This window comes from Scyliorhinus torazame, chromosome 1, assembly GCF_047496885.1.
Source record: "Scyliorhinus torazame isolate Kashiwa2021f chromosome 1, sScyTor2.1, whole genome shotgun sequence".
Lineage (NCBI taxonomy): Eukaryota > Metazoa > Chordata > Chondrichthyes > Carcharhiniformes > Scyliorhinidae > Scyliorhinus > Scyliorhinus torazame.
Genome location: NC_092707.1, coordinates 302,789,758 through 302,811,187, shown reverse-complemented (window position 1 = coordinate 302,811,187; position 21,430 = coordinate 302,789,758). Strand labels below are relative to the sequence as shown.

General features: G+C 50.2%; 1 protein-coding gene across 1 annotated transcript in view; it reads left to right on the top strand.

The window, feature by feature from the left end:
• LOC140421449 (uncharacterized) overlaps window positions 1–19,879 on the top strand; it is a 152,908-nt gene extending 133,029 nt beyond the window's left edge. The window contains exons 12-14 of the mRNA XM_072506199.1: window positions 15,037–15,201; window positions 17,629–17,764; window positions 19,717–19,879. Of these exons, the coding sequence (XP_072362300.1) occupies window positions 15,037–15,132 (96 nt within the window). The 3' untranslated portion in view covers window positions 15,133–15,201; window positions 17,629–17,764; window positions 19,717–19,879. The remainder of the gene's footprint in view (window positions 1–15,036; window positions 15,202–17,628; window positions 17,765–19,716) is intronic.
• Window positions 19,880–21,430: the final 1,551 nt, after the last annotated feature.

Genomic DNA, 21,430 nt, shown 5'->3' with positions numbered 1-21,430 from the left:
ACAATGTCACCATCTGCGGCCATGATCAGCAGGACCATGACGCTAACCTCAAAAAGTTCCTCCAGACCGCCCGAGCCCTTAACCTGACCTATAACGAGGGCAAATGCGTTTTCCCACCCGGCTGGCCATCCTCGGCTATGTCGTGGAAGACGGGGTCCTAGGTCCCGACTCGACCGCATGCGCCCCCTTAAGGAACTCCCTCTCCCCCGCAGCCTCAAGGCCCTCAAACGGTGCTTGGGGCTTTTCTCCTATTACGCCCAGTGGGTCCCCAAGTATGCGGACAAAGCCCACCCACTCCTAAAGACCACCACTTTTCCCCTCTCAGCTGAGGCTCAATTGGCCTTCAACTGCATCAAGGCTGACATCATCAATGCCGCCATGCACGCGGTGGACGAAACCATCCCTTTCCAGGTAGAGAGCGATGCATCAGACATCGCCCTGGCTGCTACCCTCAATCAAGGAGGCAGACAGTAGCGTTCTTCTCCCGAACCCTCACCGCCTCCGAGGTTCGACACTCTGCAGTCGAAAAGGAGGCACAAGCCATTGTGGAGGCTGTGCGGTGCTGGAGACACTACCTCGCCGGTAGGAGGTTTACCCTCGTCACCGACCAACGGTCGGTCGCCTATATGTTCGATAACACGCAACGGGACAAAATAAAAAACAATAAAATTTTGAGGTGGAGGATCGAACTCTCCACCTACTCGTACGATATCAAGTATCGTCCAGGGGAGCTCAACGAGCCCCCAGATGCCCTGTCCCGTGGCACATGCGCCAACGCGCAGGAGGACCGCCTGCAAGCCATCCACAATGACCTCTGCCACCCGGGGGTTACCCGGCTCGTCCATTTCATCAAGTCCCGCAACCTACCTTACTCAACCAAGGAGGTCAAGGCCATGGTCAGGACCTGCCAAGTCTGTGCGGAGTGCAAACCGCACTTCTATCGGCCAGACAAGGTTCGGCTCGTGAAGGCCTCGGGCCCCTTTGAGCGACTGAGCGTGGACTTCAAGGGGCCCCTCCCATCCACCAACCGTTATGCCTATTTCCTCACCGTGATCGATGAGTTCTCCCGTTTCCCATTCGCCATTCCCTGCACCGACATGACCTCAGCCACGGTGATTAAGGCACTGCACAACATCTTCACCCTGTTCGGTTTCCCTGCTTATATCCACAGCGACCGGGGTACATCGTTCATGAGCGATGAACTGCGTCAGTATCTGCTCAGCAAAGGCATCGCCTCGAGCAGAACAACCAGTTATAACCCGCGGGGAAACGGGCAGGTGGAGAGGGAGAACGCGACCGTGTGGAAGGCTGTCCTTCTGGCCCTGCGGTCGAGAAATCTCCCAACCACCCGCTGGCAGGAGGTCCTACCCGATGCCCTACACTCCATTAGGTCACTCCTCTGCACGGCCACGAATGAGACCCCTCACAACCGATTGTTTCTCTTCCCCAGGAAGTCTACCTCCGGGGTCTCACTTCCACCTTGGCTGATGGCTCCGGGACCTGTTCTTCTCCGGAGGCACGCGAGGAGCCATAAAATGGACCCCCTAGTTGAAAAGGTCCGACTGCTCCACGCCAACCCCAGTTAAGTCTACGTGGAGTACTCCAACGGCAGGCAAGATACGGTTTCCCTCCGGGATCTGGCACCCGCTGGATCCTCCACCACAGACGCCCCTTCCCGCGCCGTGCCCCTGCAGGACCCGTCGCCCCCTACAACACACCCCCTTCCGGCCCTACCACCCATTGGTGAGCTCCTACCATGCGCCCCCCCTTTACACACCCCGCTGCCGCCGGCTCCGCTACCCCCGGCCCTGTATAGTTCCTCTGCCCCGACCCGGACCGAAGCTCCGACCGCTGTGCTCCCGGATGTGCCCTCAACCGGGACGTCCGTGCCCGCCGCACCACCGCCCGAATTGAGGAGGTTGAGGAGGACGATCCGGCCACCGAGACAGATGGACCTATGATGGCACTTCACCCCCGCCGGACTCCTTTTTAACAGGGGGTGAATGTGATGAACGGTTACTCCCTTATCATCATGTAAGGTGATGTCCCCTTTAAGACCGGGCTTGGAACCCTGGGGACTCCGCCTCTGGCTCCGCCCATCTGGGAGCCATACAGAAAGACCTGCCTCATGGTCTGTGTAACAGTCAGCTCGCGTCTCTAGCTGTAGTATAGTTATTAGTCTAATAAAGCCTTCTTTACAGTTTAATCTCTAAGCATCATTATTGAGGGTACCTCACGGCGCGTCTGTGGGTCACACACAAGGGCCAACACTACTACTTTGAAACGCCTGAAGAGGAGTGGCCATTTATACAAACCGAAAAGTTGGACTCTAACTGAGGGTTTGAGAGGATGGGGGGGATATTTGAGTTTTGATGTGTGATGGTTGTTGTATATAGGGGGTCAATCACATCACGCGCAGAAAATGTTACATGGGCTGGGGGAGAGAGAAAAGGCCGCGACAGGAGCTGCGCCAGAGGGGGCGGAGTGGGCTTTGGAAAGCGCGGGGTTCGGTTTTTTCCCGCACGCGGGAAGAAAGGTGGGAGGGGGGAACTCCCACACGGGGAGGTCAATGGGATAGCGTGGGTAGCCGGGGTCAGCAGGTGTCAGCTGACTTACAGGAGTGACATGGGGGGAGCAAAAAAGCTAGACAGGGGTCTAGCACGGGGGTGGGGGGGGGGGGGGGGGGAAGGGTTGCTGCTGCACTGGCCGAAAGGGAATGGGACATAGAAGAGGTGGTCGGGGCGGGGGTCCCCTGTCTGGGGGACTGGAGGGTGAGGGAGGCGTGGACACGGGACTGGCCCAGAAAAGGAGATGGCTAGTCGGCAGGGTGGGGTGGGGGAGGTGAGATCCCCTCCAATCCGCAGATAACGTGGAACGTGAGGGGGCTGAATGGGCTGGTGAAGAGGGCTCGAGTGTTCTCGCATTTAAAGGACTGAAGGCACACAGCTCCGTAAAAGGATGGCAGCGAGGGAAATAGGGGGAAGTCAAAGATGGAAGGGGAGCCACAGTTTGGAGTGCGACGAAAATAAACAAGGTATTTAAGGCCTTCTATGAAGAGCTGTACAGATCCAGCTCCCAATGGGGAAAGAGGGTATGAGACGATTCCTAGACCAGCTGAGATTCCCGAGGGTGGAGGAGCACGAAGTGGCTGGTCTGGGGGCACCAATTGGGTTGGAGGAGCTGAGCAAGGGTTTGGGGAGCATTCAGGCGGGGAAGGCCCTGGGGCCGGACGGGTTCCGGTGGAGTTCTACAGGAAGTACGTAGACCTGTTGGCCCCGCTACTAGTGAGGACCTTTAATGAGGCAAGAGAGGAGGGGACCCTACCTCCGACAATGTCGGAAGCGACAATTTCTTTGATCCTAAAGCGGGACAAGGACCCACTGCAATGTGGATCGTACAGGCCGATCTCGCTCCTTAATGTGGATGCAAAGTTGCTGGCAAAAGTGCTGGCTACGAGGATCGAGGACTGTGTCCCGGGGGTGATTCACGAGGACCAGACAGGATTTGTAAAGGGTAGGCAGCTAAACACCAATGTGCGGCGGCTCTTAAACGTGATAATGATGCCATCGGTGGAGGGAGAAGCGGAGATAGTGGCAGCTATGGACGCGGAAAAGGCCTTTGACCGAGTAGAGTGGGAGTACCTCTGGGAGGTACTGCGTAGGTTTGGGTTTGGGGGAGGGTTTATCAGTTGGGTTAAGCTCCTTTACAGAACCCCGGTGGCGAGTGTAGTGACGAACCAGCGGAGTACTTTCGACTGTACCAAGGGACGAGGCAGGGGTGTCCGTGTCCCGTTGTTCGCATTGGCAATCGAACCATTGGCCATGTCATTGAGGGAGTCTAATAAATGGAGGGGGGTGGTCCGAGGGGGGGGGGGGGGGGGAAGAGCATCGGGTGTCGCTATATGCGGATGACCTGTTGCTGTACGTGGCGGATCCAATGGAGGGGATGGTGGAGGTCATGCAGACTCTAAGGGAGTTTGGGGAGTTTTCAGGCTATAAGCTCAATGTAGGAAGAGTGAGCTCTTTGTATTACAGGCGGGGGACCAAGAAAGAGGAATAGGGGACCTACCGCTGAGGAGGGCGGAGGGGAGCTTTTGGTATCTGGGGATCCAGATAGCCAGGAGTTGGGGGGCCCTACATAAACTGAATCTGATGAGGTTGGTGGAGCAAATGGAGGAGGATTTCAAAAGATGGGACATGCTACCGCTCTCACTGGCGGGTAAAGTGCAATCGGTCAAAATGGTGGTCCTTCCGAGGTTTCTGTTTGTGCTTCAGTGCCTTCCCATCGTGATCACGAAGGCCTTTTTTAAGAGAGTAGGCAGGAGTATTATGGGGTTTGTGTGGGCGAATAAGACCCCGAGGGTAAGGGAGGGTTCCTGGAACGCAGTAGGGACCGAGGAGGGTTGGCGCTGCCAACCTGGGGAGCTACTACTGGGCAGCAAATGTGGCGATGATCCGCAAGTGGGTTATGGAGGGTGAGGGGGCGGCATGGAAGAGGATGGAGATGGCGTCCTGCAAAGGAACGAGCCTGGGGGCGTTGGTGACGGCACCGCTGCCGCTCTCGCCGACAACGTATACCACGAGCCCGGTGGTGGCGGCAACGCTAAGGATCTGGGGCCAGTGGAGATGGCACAGGGGTGCAATGGGAGCATTGGTATGGTCCCCGATCAGGGGTAACCATCGGTTTGTCCCGGGGAAGATGGACGGGGGTTCCAGAGCTGGCATCGGGCGGGGATCAGAAGAATGGGGGACCTGTTCATTGACGGAACGTTTGCGAGCCTAGGGGCACTGGAGGAGAAGTTTGAGTTACCCCCGGGAAATGCCTTTAGATATATGCCGGTGAGGGCTTTTGTGAGGCGACAGGTGAGGGAATTCCCATTTCTCCGGCACAAGAAATTCAAGACAGGGTGATCTCGGTGCATGGGTCGGGGAGGGCAAGGTGTTGGCAATACACCAGGAGATGAAAGAAGAAGGGAAGCGCTGGTAGAAGAGTTGAAGGGTAAATGGGAGGAGCTGGGGGAGGAGATCGAGGAAGGTCTGTGGGCGGATGCCCTAGGTAGGGTTAACTCCTCCTCCTCGTGTGCCAGGCTCAGCCTGATACAATTTAAGGTGGTTCACAGAGCTCACCTGACGGGGGCGAGGTTGAGCAGGTTCTTTGGGGTAGAGGACAGATGTGGAACGTGCTCGGAGAGCCCGGCGAACCATGTCCGTATGGTTTGGTCATGCCCGGTACTGGGGGGGTTCTGGAGAGGAGTGGCGGGAACAATAATCTCAGGTGGTGAAAGTCCGGGTCAAGCCAAGCTGGGGGCTAGCAATATTCGGAGTAGTGGATGAACCGGGAGTGCAGGAGGCGAAAAAGGCCGGTATTCTGGCCTTTGCGTCCCTAGTAGCCCGGCGAAGGATCTTGCTAATGTGGAAGGAGGCGAAGCCCCCCAGCGTGGAGGCCTGGATAAACGATATGGCTGGGTTCATAAAGTTGGAGAGGATTAAGTTCGCCTTGAGAAGGTCTGCGCAGGGGTTCTACAGGCGGTGGCAACCGTTCCTAGACTATCTCGCGGAGCGTTAGAGGAGGGTCGGTCAGCAGCAGCAGCAACCTTGGGGAGGGGTGGGGGGGGGGGGTGGAGGGGACGTCCGGGGAGGGGAGCTGCCTGGGGGGGTGGATGAGCAAGAGATAACATGAAGAGTCGGGGAAACTGGCACGTACGGGAGAGAGCCAGTGTACAAAGCTATGTAAATATACTATTTTGCCATGTATATATCTTGCTCCGCGCGATTCTCGTTTCTTTTTTTTTGTTACGGCGGGGGGGGGTTATTGTTTGTAAGGGAGAAAAATTGTGTTAAAAACTTTAATAAATATATATTTTTTTTAAAAAGATGCCAAACAGCAAGAACTGCATAGAGTGAATTTGGGGTATACACGGAAGTACTGGATAGGGGACAAAGAGCTCTATCCCACAGATGGATTTGCACGGAAAAGGTTCTTCCGGATGGAACTTATAAGGCAAACACCAGGCCTGTGGCAAGGGGATTTGAAGAAAACTTAGAAGATCAGGATTTACCGGTAGATTCATCTATGGCAGGAAAGGTTATTTTAAAGATCTTCTTGGCTCTATTAGCCACAAAGGCATGGGAATGCAAATCTATAGATATAAAAGCTGCCTTTTTGCAGGGGCATCAGCTTCAGAGAGACATTTTTCTCCATCCTCCTAATAGGCAGCTAACACAGAAGGGGTACTCTGGAAGTTGAACAAATATGTAGATGGATTAAATGATGCGTCTAGAGTCTAGTATTTTTCGGTAAGGTCAGTTTTGTTAAAGTTAGGCTGTTGCCAGTTGAAAGCAGATCCTGCAATGTTTTACTGGCACTATAAAGGAAATCTTTCTGGCATCTTTATGATGCATGTCGATGATTTTTTGTGGGGTGAGACTAGCGATTTTGAAGCTATTGTAATCCCTGGGTTGAGGAAAGAATTCATGGTTGGAAGTCAGGCTTCCGGTGCATTTAAATATATTGGACTAGAAATTGGACAGACTAAGTTAGGGGTAACTTTACGTCAACAATCTTATTTGGGGAGCAACAGCCCAATAGCAATTAGTTATGGTCGGGTTTCACAAAAAGACTCAGTGGTTTCAAAGATGGAAAAAGAGCAACTGTGAAGTTTAATTGGGCAACTGAATTGGTTAGGTAGACAGACTAGATCGGACGTTAGTTTTGGTGTCTAGAGTTGAGTACAAAAATGAATGATCCTAAGGTGGAAGACATAATGAGGGCAAATAAAACATTGGTCAAACTAAAATGCAGGTGTGTGTTTTGAGGTTCCCGGTTTTAGGTGATCTTAGGCACTTGAAACTCAGTTTATAGTGCTGCGTCCTTTGCAAATTTATGATATAGGGTTTCAAGCGCAGGTGGGTTTATAATTTTTCTTTTAGGGAACAATGGTAAATGTTGCCCTCTTCTGTGGGAAACAAAGAAAATAAGGAGAGTGGTCAAAAGCACTTTGGGTGCTGAGACTTTAAGCCTTGAAGAGGCGGTGAATATGACCTTTTATATATCTCAGATATTGACAGACATTTTGGGATTAGGGGATTTGGGTAATATACCCATTGAGTGTCACATTGACAATAAATCCCTGCGGGAAAATATGCACTCAAAAGTGTCAATGAGAAAAGGCTAAGGATAGACATCGCAAGTTTGAAGCAGATGTTGGACAGAGGAGAGATAGCAAAAATTAAATGGGTCGACAGTAGCTATCAATTGTCCGACTGTTTAACAAAAAGAGGGGCTAGTTCACAGAAACTTTTGGATATTGTTAATGAAGGGTGCCTGTTTCAATGAAAATTGCGTGTGTTTCAATGAAAATTGCGTGTGTTTTTAAGTTTCTTGAAATTTTGTTTTCACCAAATAATTTATTTCTCCAAGGAATGGGAGACTGTTAAGGATTGGGTTAAGAAACATTCCAATTAGATGTCTCATTGATCCAATAATTGGTGCTGATATGTAAAGAGGCTACAGGTAGCCTTTGGGGCATGTGATGTGATGATAGAACAGACTCAGCACCAAAGTCTAAGAAAATAAAGGTGTTTGGGAAAAGGAGCAGATCACTTGATTCTTTACTCAACAGCAGCTAGAGGCTAACATTGGAATCTCATCACCATGAAGCCATCTCCAGTGTCTCCATGACTAGTGGCATGATGCCATTTATGACTTGTGGAGAGGGCCCAGGGACTGGATTCTCCGATTTTGTGGCTAGGTGTTGACTCCGGCGTGGGAACAGTGACGTTTTATGATGCCAAAATCAGCACTGAATCCTCACCGATTCTGGAACGAGTGAGGGGCTAACAGCGGCACCGGGTAAAAATCCCAGCTCGCGTGCCAAAAACAGTAGGAGAATGGTCTGGTCCATGGCTGCGCATGCGCACGCGACGACCGGCAGCGGTTGCACTGTACAACATGGTGCCGGCCGTGCGCGGACCCAACCTGCTGGATAGTACCCCTGTGGACTCCCCTCGCCACCCCCCACCAGCCCTCGCCAAAGCCACCCCAGCCAGTGGCACGGCTCCCCCCCCACCCAACTGTGGCAGCGCTGGACACAGTCCGCAGCCGCCATGTGAAGTTGACAAAAACTCAGAGCACAAGTGATCCGCACCGTCGTGAAGTCGGCCCATCGGGGGCGGAACATTGGGGGAGGGCCTTCACGTGACGGCCTGAGGCCATCCCAACAGCGTGTGGCGTACTTCCCGATAACACCGTTTGGAGGGGGCAGAGCATCTGAAAACAGGCGCCGTCCCCGATTTTGGCGTTAAAAGGGATTCTCCACCCGATCGCCGATTATGATATTGGCGTTGTGCTACAGGAGAATACCGCATGTTGTTAAAGTGTACAATTTTGTATCTTTCTGAATGCTACTTATTCAGAAGGGGAATGGGACAGGAACGCTCAGATGTTCTTTCCTCACTGACAAGGGTCCTGAATGAGAGACTGCTCTCACAATAGAGACCAAAATGGATTAAAACATGCTCTTACCTGCTGATGCTCGAATAGTTCACTGGATTTAACAGGATTTCTTCTGCAGCTTCCACCAACCTATGCCAGGATGCCTTTAAATAGATGGCAGTGACTGACCTCTGTTCACAGCCTCATACTCCTCTTGTTATGTATTTGTATTGATTTCTGAGAAGTCGCACTGTGTAATTATATATGTATGACGGAGAATAGCTAATGTGATACTGCTGTTTAAGAAAGATAGCCAGGATAATCCAGGAAACTATAGACCAGTGAGCCTCACATCGGTAGTAGGTAAATTATTGGAGAGAATTCTCAGGGACAGGATTTATACCCATTTGGAAACAAGTGGACTCATTAGCGATAGACAGCATGGTTTTGTGAAGGGGCGGTTGTGCCTCACTAACTAGATCGAGTTTTTTGAGGAGGTGACAAAGATGATTGATATGGGGAGGGTGGTGGATGTTGTTTACTTGGACTTCAGTAAAGCCTTTGACAAGGTGCCTCAAGGCAGACTGGTACAAAAGGTGAAGTCACCTGGGATCAGAGGTGAGGTGGCAAGATGGATACAGAACTGGCTTGGTCTAAGAAGTCAAAGGGTAGCGGTAGTAAGGGTATTTTTTCTGAATGGAAGGTTGTGGACTAGTGGTGTTCCACAGGGATCTGTACTGGGGCCTTGGTTGTTTGTAGTATACATTAACGATTTGGAGGAAAATGTAGCTGGTCTGATTAGTAAGTTCGCGGATGACGACCAAGGTTAGTGGAGTGGCAGATAGTGTTCAGGATTGTCAGAGGATACAGCAGAACATAGGTAGGTTGGAGACTTGGGCAGAGAAATGGCAAATGAGAGTTCTGATTCCAGGACAAATGGTGAGGTAATGCATTTTTGTAGGTCTAACATAGAAGGGAAATATACGGTAAATGGCAAAACTCATGGGAATATAGAAAGTCAGAGAGATCTGGGCTTACAGGTCTACAAATCTTTGAAAGTGGCAACACAAGTGGACAAGGGAGTCAAGAAAGCATACGGAATGTTTGCCTTCATTGCACGGGACATCGAGTATAAAAACTGGCAAGTCATGCTGCAGTTGTATAATACCTTGGTAAGGCCGCACTTGGAATATTGCGCACAATTCTGGTCGCCACACTACCAGAAGGATGTGGAGTTCTTGGAGAGGGTGCAGAGAGGGGTCTACCAGGATGTTGCCTGGTGTGGAGGGTATTAGCTATAAGGAGAGGCTGAATAGACTCAGTGTTTTCATTAGAACGACAGAGGTTTGAGTGGCAGTCTGATAGAGGTCTACAAGATTTGTGAGGGGCATGGACTAGAGTGAATGGGCAGGCACTCCTTTCCCAGCATGGAGGGGTCAGTCACTAGGGGGCCATAGGTTTAAGGTCCATAGGGCAAAGTTTAGAGGAGATTGAGAGGCAGGGTTTTTTACACTGCGGGTGGTGAATGCCTGGAACGCATTGCTAGGGAGGTTATGGAAGCAGATACCTTTTTAAAAATATATATTTTATTCAAGATTTTTTGGCCAAACATAACAGTACATGGTTTTTCTTTTAAACAACAGTAAAGCAATATAAATAACAGTGGCCAGTTTTTAAACAAGTAAATAAATAATATATAAACAGAAACAAAAACAAAACTAATGGCAACTGCCTTGTCAAAAATAGTTACTCTCCAAAAATACAATCCAACAGTCCAATATACATTACCTATACACAATGTCTATACATATACAAATGACATCCCTAAGAGCCCCGCCCGGATCCTCCCCCCCCCCCCCCACCCCCCACCCCTCTCCCCCCTGGGTTGCTGCTGTTGTCTTTCTTTCTTTTCATTCCTCTATCGTTCTGTGAGGTAGGTTGACGAACGGTTGCCACCGCCTGGTGAACCCTTGAAGCCGAACCCCTTAATACGAACTTGATCCGTTCTAACTTTATAACCCTGCCATGTCGGTTATATCCAGGTCTCCACGCCCGGGGGTTTGGCTTCCTTCCACATAAGCAATATCCTTCGCCAGGCTACTAGGGACGCAAAGGCCAAAACATCAGCCTCTCTCGCCTCCTGCACTCCCCGGCTCTTCTGCAACCACCGAATATAGCCAACCCCCAGCTTGGCTCGACCCGGACCCCCACCACCTTCGAAAGCACCTTCGCCACCCCCACCCAGAACCCCTGTAATGCCGGACATGACCAGAACATGTGGGTGTGATTCGCTGGGCTTCTCGAGCATCTCCCACACCCATCCTCTACCCCCGAAAAATTTACTGAGGCCGTGCTCCAGTCATATGCGCCCTGTGTAGAACCTTGAATTGTATCAGGCTTAGCCTGGCACACGAGGACGACGAGTTTACCCTACGTAGGGGCGTCAGCCCACAGCCCCTCCTCAATTTCCACCCCTAGCTCTTCTTCCATTTCCCTTTCAGCTCATCTACCATGATCTCCCCCCTCGTCCCTCATTTCCCTGTATATGTCTGACACCCTATCATCCCCCACCCATGTCTCTGAGGATCACTCTAGTCCTGCACCTCCTGCGTCGAAAAATCCCCAAACTCCCCAAGTATCCGCACTTATCTCTGGCATCCCCTCCACCGGGTCCGCCACATACAACAACAAATCATCCGCATACAGAGATACCCGGTGTTCTTCTCCTCCCCTAAACACTCCCCTCCACTTCCTGAACCCCCTCAGTGCCATGGCCAGGGGCTCAATCGCCAGTGCAAACAATAACGGAGACGGGGGACATCCCTGCCTCGTCCCTCTATAAAGCCGGAAATAATCAGACCCCTGTCCATTCGTAACCACACTCGCCATCGGTGCCCTATAAAGCAGCTGTACCCATCCAATATATCCATCTCCGAAGCCAAATCTCCTCAGCACCTCCCACAGATAATCCCACTCCACTCTATCAAATGCTTTCTCGGCATCCATCGCCACCACTATCTCCGCTTCCCCCTCTGGCGGGGGCATCATCATTACCTCTAGCAACCTCCGTATGTTCGTGTTCAGCTGTCTCCCCTTCACAAACCCAGTCTGGTCCTCATGTACCACCCCCGGGACACAGTCCTCTATCCTCATCGCCATTACCTTGGCCAGAATCTTAGCATCCCACATTTAAAAGAGAAATGGGCCTATAGGACCCGCATTGCAGAGGGTCTTTTTTCCTTCTTTAGGAGGAGCGATATCTTTGCTCTGACATAGTCGGGGGCAACTGCCCCCTTTCCCTAGCCTCATTAAAGGTTCTCGTCAGAAGCGGGGCAGCAAGTCCATATGCTTCCTATAAAATTTCCACCGGGAATCCATCTGGTCCCGGGGCCTTCCCCGCCTGCACGCTCCCAATCGCCCTTTCACTACCTCCTCCATCTCAATCTGTGCTCCCAGTCCCGCCCTCTTCCTGCTCCTCCACCTTAGGGAATTCCAGCTGATCCAGAAAGCACATCATTCTCTCCTTCCCTTCCGGGGGCTGAGCTTTATATAATCTTTCGTAGAATACCTTGAACACGCCATTTACTCTCTCCGCTCCCCACTCCATCTCTCCCTCCTCGTCTCTCACCCCCCCTATCTCCCTCGCTGCTCCCCTCTTCGTCAGTTGGTGGGCCAACAACCGGCTCGCCTTCTCCCCATATTCATACCGTACACCTTGTGCCTTCCTCCATTGTGCCTCTGCATTACCGTAGTCAACAAGTCAAACTCTACATGTAGCCTTTGCCTTTCCCTGTACAGTCCCTCCTCCGGTGCCTCCGCATATTGTCTGTCCACCCCTCAAAAGTTCTTCAGCAACCGCTCCCCTTTCCCTACCCTCCTGCTTTCCTTTATGTGTCCTAATAGATATCAGCTCTCCCTCTAACCACTGCCCTGTCACAAAACGCCTCCCAGACCACTCCCACCTGAACCTCCCCATTGTCGTTAAGCTCCAAGTACCTTTCGACACACCCCCTCACCCTTAAACATATCCCCTCATCTGCCAATAGTCCCATGTCCATTCTCCAGGGCGGGTGCTGTTCTTTTTTCTCCCCTATCTCCAGGTCCACCCAATATGGAGCGTGGTCCGAGATAGCTATTGCCGTGTACTCCATCCCTGTCACCTTCGGGATCAGCGCCCTTCCCAATACAAAAAAGTCTATCCGTGAATATACTTTATGGACATAGGAGAAAAACGAGAACTCCTTACTCCTAGGCCTGCTAAATCTCCAGGGGTCTACTCCTACCATCTGCTCCATAAAGTCCTTGAGCACCCTAGCTGAGCCGGCCTCCTCACGGTCCTGGACCTCGATCTGTCCAGCCCTGGGTCCAGCACCGTATTAAAGTCTCCCCCCATTACCAACTTTCCAGCCTCTAGGTCCAGGATACGTCCCAACATTCCCCTCATAAAATTGGCATCATCCCAGTTCGGGGCATATACGGTCACTAGAACCACCGCCTACCCTTGCAATCTGCCACTCACCATCACGTATCTACCCCCGCTATCCGCCACTATGGTCTTTGCCTCAAACAGTACCCGTTTCCCCACTAATATAGCCACCCCCCTGTTCTTTGCGTCTAACCCCGAATGAAACACCTGCCCCACCCATCCTTTGCATAGTCTGACCTGGTCTATCAGTTTCAAATGCGTCTCCTGCAACATAACCACATCTGCCTTTAATTTCTTTAGGTGTGCGAGTACCCGTTGCTCTTTTAATCGCCCGTTCAGCCCTCTCACGTTCCACGTGATCAGCCGGGTTGGGGGGCTCTTTACCCCCCCCCCCCCCTTGTCGACTAGCCATCCCCTTTTTTAATCCAGCTCCTCACCCGGTTCCACGTAGCCGTATCTCCCCCCGACGGCGCCCTCCCGCCTCGACCACCCCACCCCGTACCAGCTCCCCCTTCTCCCCAACAGCAGCACCCAGTTAATCCCCCCCTCCCCCCCCCCGCTAGATCCTCTTCTAGCGTAATTGCACCCCCCCATGTTGCTCCCAGAAGTCAGCAAACTCTGGCTGACCTCGGCTTCCCCCCGTGACCTCGGCCCCCACTGTGCGAGGCCCCCTCCTTCCTGCTTCCCTGTTCCTGCCATGATTACCATAGCGCTGGGAACAAAGCCCGCGTTTCCCACTTGGCCCCACCCCCAATGGCCGGCGCCCACAATTCCTCATCCTTCCCCCCCCCCCCCCCCCCCCCCCCCACGACATGGGGAAGAGAGAAAAGTTACAGGGTCGCAAGATTAACAGCTTGAGAAATCATCCCTTCCCCCTTTTTCCCCCCCTTCACCCCACGTAATCACACCACCACTTTGTCCCAAACGTTCTTTTTCTGGCCCGCCTATTCCAGCTGCTCCTCCACAATAAATGTCCACGCCCTCTTCTGCCATCTCAAAGTAGTGGTGCTTCCCTTGGTGTGGTGACCCACAGTCTTGCCGGTTGCAGCATTCCAAATTTGACCTTCCTTTTGTGAAGCACCGCCTTGGCCCGATTGAAACTCGCCCTCCTTCTCGCCACCTCCGCACTCCAATCTTGATATACGCGGATCACCGCGTTCTCGCACCTACTGTTCCGAGTTTTTCTTCGCCCATCTGAGGACCATCTCTCTGTCATTATATCGGAGAAATCTCACCACTATGGCTCGAGGTATTTCTCCAGCCCTCGGTCTTTCGCAATCATAACTCGATAAGCTCCCTCCACCTCCAAAGGGCCCGTCGGGGCCTCCGATCCCATTAACGATGAAGCATTGTGCTCACATATGCCCCGACGTCCGCCCCCTCCGCACCTTCGGGAAGACCAAGAATCCTTAAATTCTTCCTCCTCGCATTATTCTCCAACACCTCCAGCCTTTCCACACGCCTTTTGTGTTGAGCCTCGTGCATCTCTGTCTTCACCACCAGGCCCCTGTATTTCGTCTTCATTATCAGCGGCCTTGCCTTCACAACCCGAAGCTCCTGCTCCTGGGTCTTTTGTTCCTCCTTTAGCCCTTCAATCACCTGTAATATTGGGGCCAGCAGCTCCTTCTTCATCTCCTTTTTAAGTTCTTCCACACAGCGCTGCAGGAACTCTTGTTGGTCAGGGGCCCCATACTAGACGGCCACCTTCCGACGCCATCTTGCTTTGAGCTTGCTTTCCTTGCCGCTGCTCTAAAGGATCCTCCGCAATCCGGCCACCTTCCTCTCCTTTTTCCAATCTGTGTCCAGGGGGAATTCCCTTCTGGTTTACCGCACAGTGTTTTTAGCCGTTAAAAATTGCCGTTGGGGCTCCTATTAAGAGCCCAAAAGTCCGTTCCCCCGAGAGCTGCCGAAACGTGCGACTTAGCTGGTCATCGCCGCACCCGGAAGTGGAAGCAGATACCTTAACGGTGTTCAAAAGGCACCTTGACAAATACATGGATAGGATGTGTATAGAGGGATACGGCACTAGGAAGTGTTGATGGTTTTGGCTAAGGGTAGTATCATGACTGGTACAGGCTTGGAAGGTCGAAGGACCTGTTCCTGTGCTGTATTGTTCTTTGTTCTCTTTGAAACATTCCTATTGTTGTTTATTATCACATTACATCATGTTTTGACAGATGAAAGCAAAAAATAATTTACTCCTAGAGAGAATCGAATCTTTCCAAAAAGAGCAGGACCTAAATCCCAGGACAGTTTTTACCTGCCTACGATGAACACAAGTACAGAAATGCTGATGATTGCTCACAAGATTAAACCACACGGTACAATAGGTCTAAATGAAGGTAGGCACTTTTTGGATGTTGAAATCCAAGAAATGAATATGATGGTATCTCATAAAATTGTGAAAATTACATTGACAAATAAAATATGCTCAGCTTCTTCTAGCATATATGTAATATCTGGGGTTTTTCTCAAGTAATCAGCTGTAGATTCTTTCTGAATACAATTAAATTACAGCACTGCAGTTTCCAAACATTTCCAAACACCTAGTACTGATCTGATACCCTTAGTTACCGGAATGTCTAGAATTCAGTATTAAAAACTAAAATAATTTTGGAAACCAGTATCCTGGCTCAGTGGCTTTGATAGAGTATTAGAATCACATTAGATTGGATTGGATTTGTTTATTGTCAAGTATACCGAGTACAGTGAAAAGTATATTGTTTCCTGTGCACAGATCATTCCATACATGAAAAGAACCCACAGGGCAAACATAAATACACAATGCAAATACATAAACACAGGCATTGGGTGAAGCCTACAGGAGTGTAGTTCTACTCAGTAGAGAAGATGTGTGAAGAGATTGAATGTCAGTGTTAAATGATAGTGAAAGCAATCAATAAGCAAAGTTGTTGAGACAGATGGGGGTAAATTTATGATCAGGAAATGATCCAGTTGCAGGGTTCCAATAAAGGTTCACCACCTGTTGACCTGCACAACGTGGCGTTGGCAATGATTGTAGAGGATTTTTAATTGTGGAATATTTATCAAATGAATAATTTGACAATCATTTAAATTATGGAATAATTTATTTAAAAAGGAATGAAAATGCAGATTCATCTTTTATCTTCTTGAATTCTAATAAGAGTTGTGCACTTTTGTGTACTTCCAAGAAATAAAATAGAAAACAAACTGCAAATATTAAGGCAAAATGTAGAATCATAATCATTTGTAGTTTGCATTGTTTCCATAATTTATCATCAAAAAGAAAAGGTCTTGGTATCTGCAGAACAATGATCTTGGGATAAAAGCAAAATTGTGTGGATGCTGGAAGTCTGAAATAAAAAACCCAGCGGGCCTGGCAGTATTTGTGTGGAGGTGGAGTTAACTTTTCGAGTTCGATATGACTCTCCTTTGGAATCCTGAAGAGTCATATTGGACGTGCAATGTTAACTGTTTCTCAATCAACGTAAGATTTTGGAAAATTAATTTAATTACTGTCCGGCAAAGAAAAAGACGATGAGCTAGTTCCCAACAAAATCTGACAATCTTTAAGCAAAATACACTGCCAGAATTCTCCAGCCGATGGTATTCACTGTTCCCGCCGGCAGCACACCGCGCGCGCGTGCGTGGGTCCCCTGGCGGCTTGGGGTGGCTTCAATGGGAAATCCCATTGACAAGCAGTGGGAGCAGTGAATCCCACCACCAGCAAATGGCACGCCGGCTGGGGGAATCCCGCCCACTAATTCACTTTCTATTTTGGCCAGAAACAAAACTTTTTTTTTTGTGAAATTTAGAGTACCCAATTCATTTTTCCAATTAAGGGCCAATTTAGCAGGGCCAATCCACCTACCATGCACATCTTTGGGTTGTGGGGCGAACCCACGCAAACACAGGGAGAATGTGCAAACTCCACACAGTGACCCAGAGCCGGGATCGAACCTGGGACCTCGGCGCCGTGAGGCAGCAGCACTAACCACTGCACCACCGTCGGGCCGTCCTCTCTGAAGGAGGACCTCCTTCCTTCCGCGGCCCCGCAAGATCCGTCCCCCATCTTCTTGCGGGGCGGATTTGGACAGGACTGCAACCACGCATGCGCGGGTTGGCGCTGGCCAACCCCCGCATGCGCGGATGATGTCCTTGTCGCCCGCGTAAAAGCGGCACCGATCGCGGGCCACCCCACATTGCAGGTGAAGCCCGGTGCAGGATCCCCCCTCGCCCCCCCCCCCCACAGCGTTCACGCACCGCCCACAACTGCAGCGACCAGGTGTGGACGGCGCCGGGGGGAACCCGCCGTTTTGGCCTGGCCGCTCGGCCTATCCGGGGCCTCAGAATCGCGGGGGTGCCGGAGAATCGCCATTTTGGTTGTCTCCGGCGATTCTCCGGCCTGCGAAACTCGACCGGGCCGTTCCCGCCGCTTGGGAGAATCGCGGGAGGGCGTCGGACCGGCGTCCCCGGGAATTTTGGCGGCCCAGGCGATTCTCCCAACCGGCGTGGGAGTGGAGAATCGCGCCCCCGATGTTTGGCTTCCTTTCCTGTGACTCTCCAAAAGTGAACAGAAGGCCCCAGGAACGCGCTGTCCTACATAGTTCTAGAGAAGTTCGGGACAGGGATAAAGGGATTTTTTTAAAGAGGCAATTCAACTCTGATTGCCACTCTGGGATTTCAGGCCCGTTCCTTTAAGCTGAAAAATGGAATGCCATTGTCATAATATATGAAAAGATTAGAAGAATATAATACATTTGAAATAAAACTCTTTCCATTTCCAGATTGTTTCTTTGGAGGCTCTGCTGCCCCTTCAAATGAGTCTGCTAGCCAACATTCTGCAATCGCAAATTTGACAGTGGATGCTGCCACAGAATACAATGAGGAAACCAGCAAAGTTAAAGAAATATTGAAACAATTGTAAGCTATCAGTCTGTAAATTACATTTTATTTTTACAGTTATAACATTGTCAATTGGACAAAAAGTATTCAGTCTAAATGAACTAACTCCTATTTAAAGTGTTTTTATTTTTATCCATTCTTGAAGTGATTTGGAGCAAATGTTCCATGTTTGATCGCAGTTCTATATCTAATTAATTGATTTAAATCGGCGGTGACAGAGAACAGATTGGGATGTAGATTAACACCGATTAGTGTTCTTACACCTGACTGCTCTCTGTCTACTGACCTCAATGCATGCATAAGTATTGACAAAGATGAACTGACAAGATAAACACGAATGAAGAATGCCATTTGATTCATTATTATTCATTGAAAAGAAAATATTGCAAGCTTCCTTAGATACACTTGAAATTTTTTAACTCCACTAGATAATTTCACCAGTAGCTCACCTTTGCTATCTTGAAGTGGAACATGGTCCAGACCACTCAAAGGATAACTACATTTGTAGACATTGTATGAATATTTAAAGTTATTATAAATTATTTAAAATCTTTAAAATGCCAATATAATGGGAAATTGCAAAGTGAGCAAAGCACTAATTTCCTCACAAAATACTGAGTAGTTACTAGATTCATAACTGCCTCCATGAATAAATTGTGCATTGAGGTTGTTTTTTATGCTAATAATCATCAGAGTCAGCACAAAATATCGGGATATTTTAAATATGAGTTAAGCACGAAACCACTGCCGTCATGTTTTCCAAAATATTTTATGCTGATTCAAAACTCTGGATTAGGCTCTGTCCATGCATTGAGGTCACACAATTGCAAGATTCTGCCAATGGTGATGGTTAGAGAAAGCTCTTCTATTTTCACTCATTTTCTTGGGTGCCAGGATGCATTTTAAACCTTTTTTCATACTGTAAAGTAATTTCCTCAGAAAATGACAATCCGAATTAAAGTATTAAATGGTTCGGTATAGTTTTTAAAAAAAAAATCCTGATTTTAAATCAGGTCACTCAAGTTATGAAAAATGCATATTTGGGGGATAAATCCATTTTCCGCAGTATTAATAAATCTACATTAGATTACCATTCTTAAATACAACAAGGAAATGCACTTTAATGAAAATAAAATTGCATGGTATACTGCACTGATTCATGGAAGATTTTGAGTTTGTGATTATGTAAATCAATTTTAGTCAAAAATTAACCTGTGCAATTTCAAGTGCATTTTGCAATTCTTTGATTGTGCCCAAAGCAGAAACCCTGGGCGAGATTCTCCACTCCGGCGCTGGTTGGGAGAATCGCCTGGGCCGCCAAAATTTCCCGGGACGCCGGTCCGACGCCCTCCCGCGATTCTCCCAAGCGGCGGGAACGGCCCAGTCGAGTTCCGCGGGCCGCAGGCCGGAGAATCGCCGGAGACACCCAAAATGGCGATTCTCCGGCACCCCCCGCTATTCTCAGGCCCAGATGGGCCGAGCGGCCAGGCCAAAACGGTGGGTTCCCCCCGGCGCCGTCCACACCTGGTTGCTGCCGTCGGGAACAGTGCGCGAACGCTGGGGGGGCGGCCTGTGGGGGGCCCGTGAACGGTGCCCACTGATCGTCGGGCCGTCCTCTCTGAAGGAGAACCTCCTTCCTTCCGCGGCCCTGCAAGATCCGTCCGCCATCTTCTTGCGGGCCAGACTTAGAGAGGACGGCAACCACGCATGCGCGGATGACGCCAGTTATGCGGCGCCGGCCGCGTCATCTATGCGGCGCCGCCTTTATGCGGGTGACAAGGCCTGGTGCGTGTAGATGACGCGGCCCCGATCCTAGCCCATTGTCAGGGCCTGAATCGGTCGGGGATCGGGGCTGTTTTCGCGCCGTCGTGAACCTCGACAGCATTCACGACGGCGCGGCCACTTCGACGCGGGAGTGGAGAATCCCGCCCCCTACCTCCCTGATATTTTTGATTTTTTCTTTCTTTCAGGAAACGAGAGCGTAAATTGCTCCTTGATGTCATGATGATTATGTACACTCGCAGGTGGTTTGTTGAAGAAGCCGTTCCCCATATCAAAAGAACACTGAGAAAATGTGGTATAAAATCAGATGATATGGACTGAGTATTAAAAATATCTAAACAAATCACTATTTACCCATGGGCTGATGGAAGAATAATTTATTCCCCAACATCTGTCCATTAAGTATTTAAGTGAATTAATTTTCAATTTGTATTTAATTTTAATCTATTTGCATAAATGTGGATGATTTTGCATCCGCATTCGCCACGAGTGTAAATGGCGACGTGGGAGTCAAATCTCCCGAGAGTGAAATGAGACTTTTGGCTTTGAGATCTCATTCCTGATTTTCCCCAGCCCTCGCCGGTAACATAATGGAGTTGCGCCATCATTTAAATACAGTTTAAGAATATTTAATGTTATTAACGGTCCTCCCCGCCACATGATCCACCCCCGTCCCTCATGGAATATTCAAATCTCACATGAGGAAGGGGAGAGAGGGACAGACACGGGCACCCCTGTCACAGGAGCAGGTCCTCTGGAGGGCCCCCACTGAGAGAGAGTTCCCATTATATGTAGAGGGGAAAGGGCCAATGCCTTTGAAGGGGGGCACTTGCCAGTGAAGGGGAGAGTGCCTGTGGTACTGGAGGGGGGGGGGGGGGGAGAGAATCCCGACACTTGTGCAGTTGGCGGGGGGTTGGGTGGAGGAGAGCTCCAATACCTCCATGCTGGTGTGCGGGTCAATTTAAACTCAGCACTGGTCAGGGTACTGTTTAAAGATGGCATCCCGATCTCTGTGAAGCTGACAGGCCCTGCCCCCGCCAGACTGATGGTGTAACTACGTCTCAGATTTTCTTTTTGTCAGAGTGGCTGAAGATCTGGGCCGGGAGCCTCCGGCTCTGCCCACTAGAAGAGGGATTTGCGATCGGCTGCAGAATCCCATGTTGGGCCGAAATCTGGATTTGCAATGGGCCCGCCCTGCTATTTTACCTGACGGTTAGGACACACCATTCACTAGCAGGCTGAGATGTTCCAGACCCCCCCCAGCAAGAGTACCACTGGTGTGAATTGGTGCAAGTATTGAGGAATGTGACCTGCCGGCTTTCAGTGCAAGTAGTAGCAAGGTGGTAAGTACCCTCCCAACAATTGCCACCAGGATGCTGAGAGGGTCCTTCATGGGAGGTGGGGGTCAGGGGACTTGCGCTGGGCTGGAGGGTCTCAGGTTGAAGGTCTTCCTTGGGATGGTGCTCTCCCCAGCTCCTTTTCACTTTTGGCTGCTCTCCCCAGCTCCTTTTCACTTTCTGGGAAGGACTTTAGATCAAAGAGGCAGAACAAACTTGCGGTTAGGAAAACATCTGAGTTAATGGATCCCTATTGAGCTATACACACTTTGACTCTCCTCTTTAAAACTCCTCGGATTGTCAATCAAGAAGTTTTCAGCAGGCAATGGTGTGAAATTGAATGTAAACAAAGCTTTCTTTCTTTTTAAATTTAGAGTACTGTAGCGCACAATGACTTACGAGAGAGACGAGTAGAGATGAAGTCGATGAGGCTTTATTAAGCGAGACTTGTCCCCAGCAGTTCAGCAACAGAATGGAGCGGCGGGGAGAAGCTCGGGTTCTTATACTCCGCCTTCAGGGCGGAGCCAGGAGTCAACAGCCAACCAGGACACAGGATCTGTCAGCC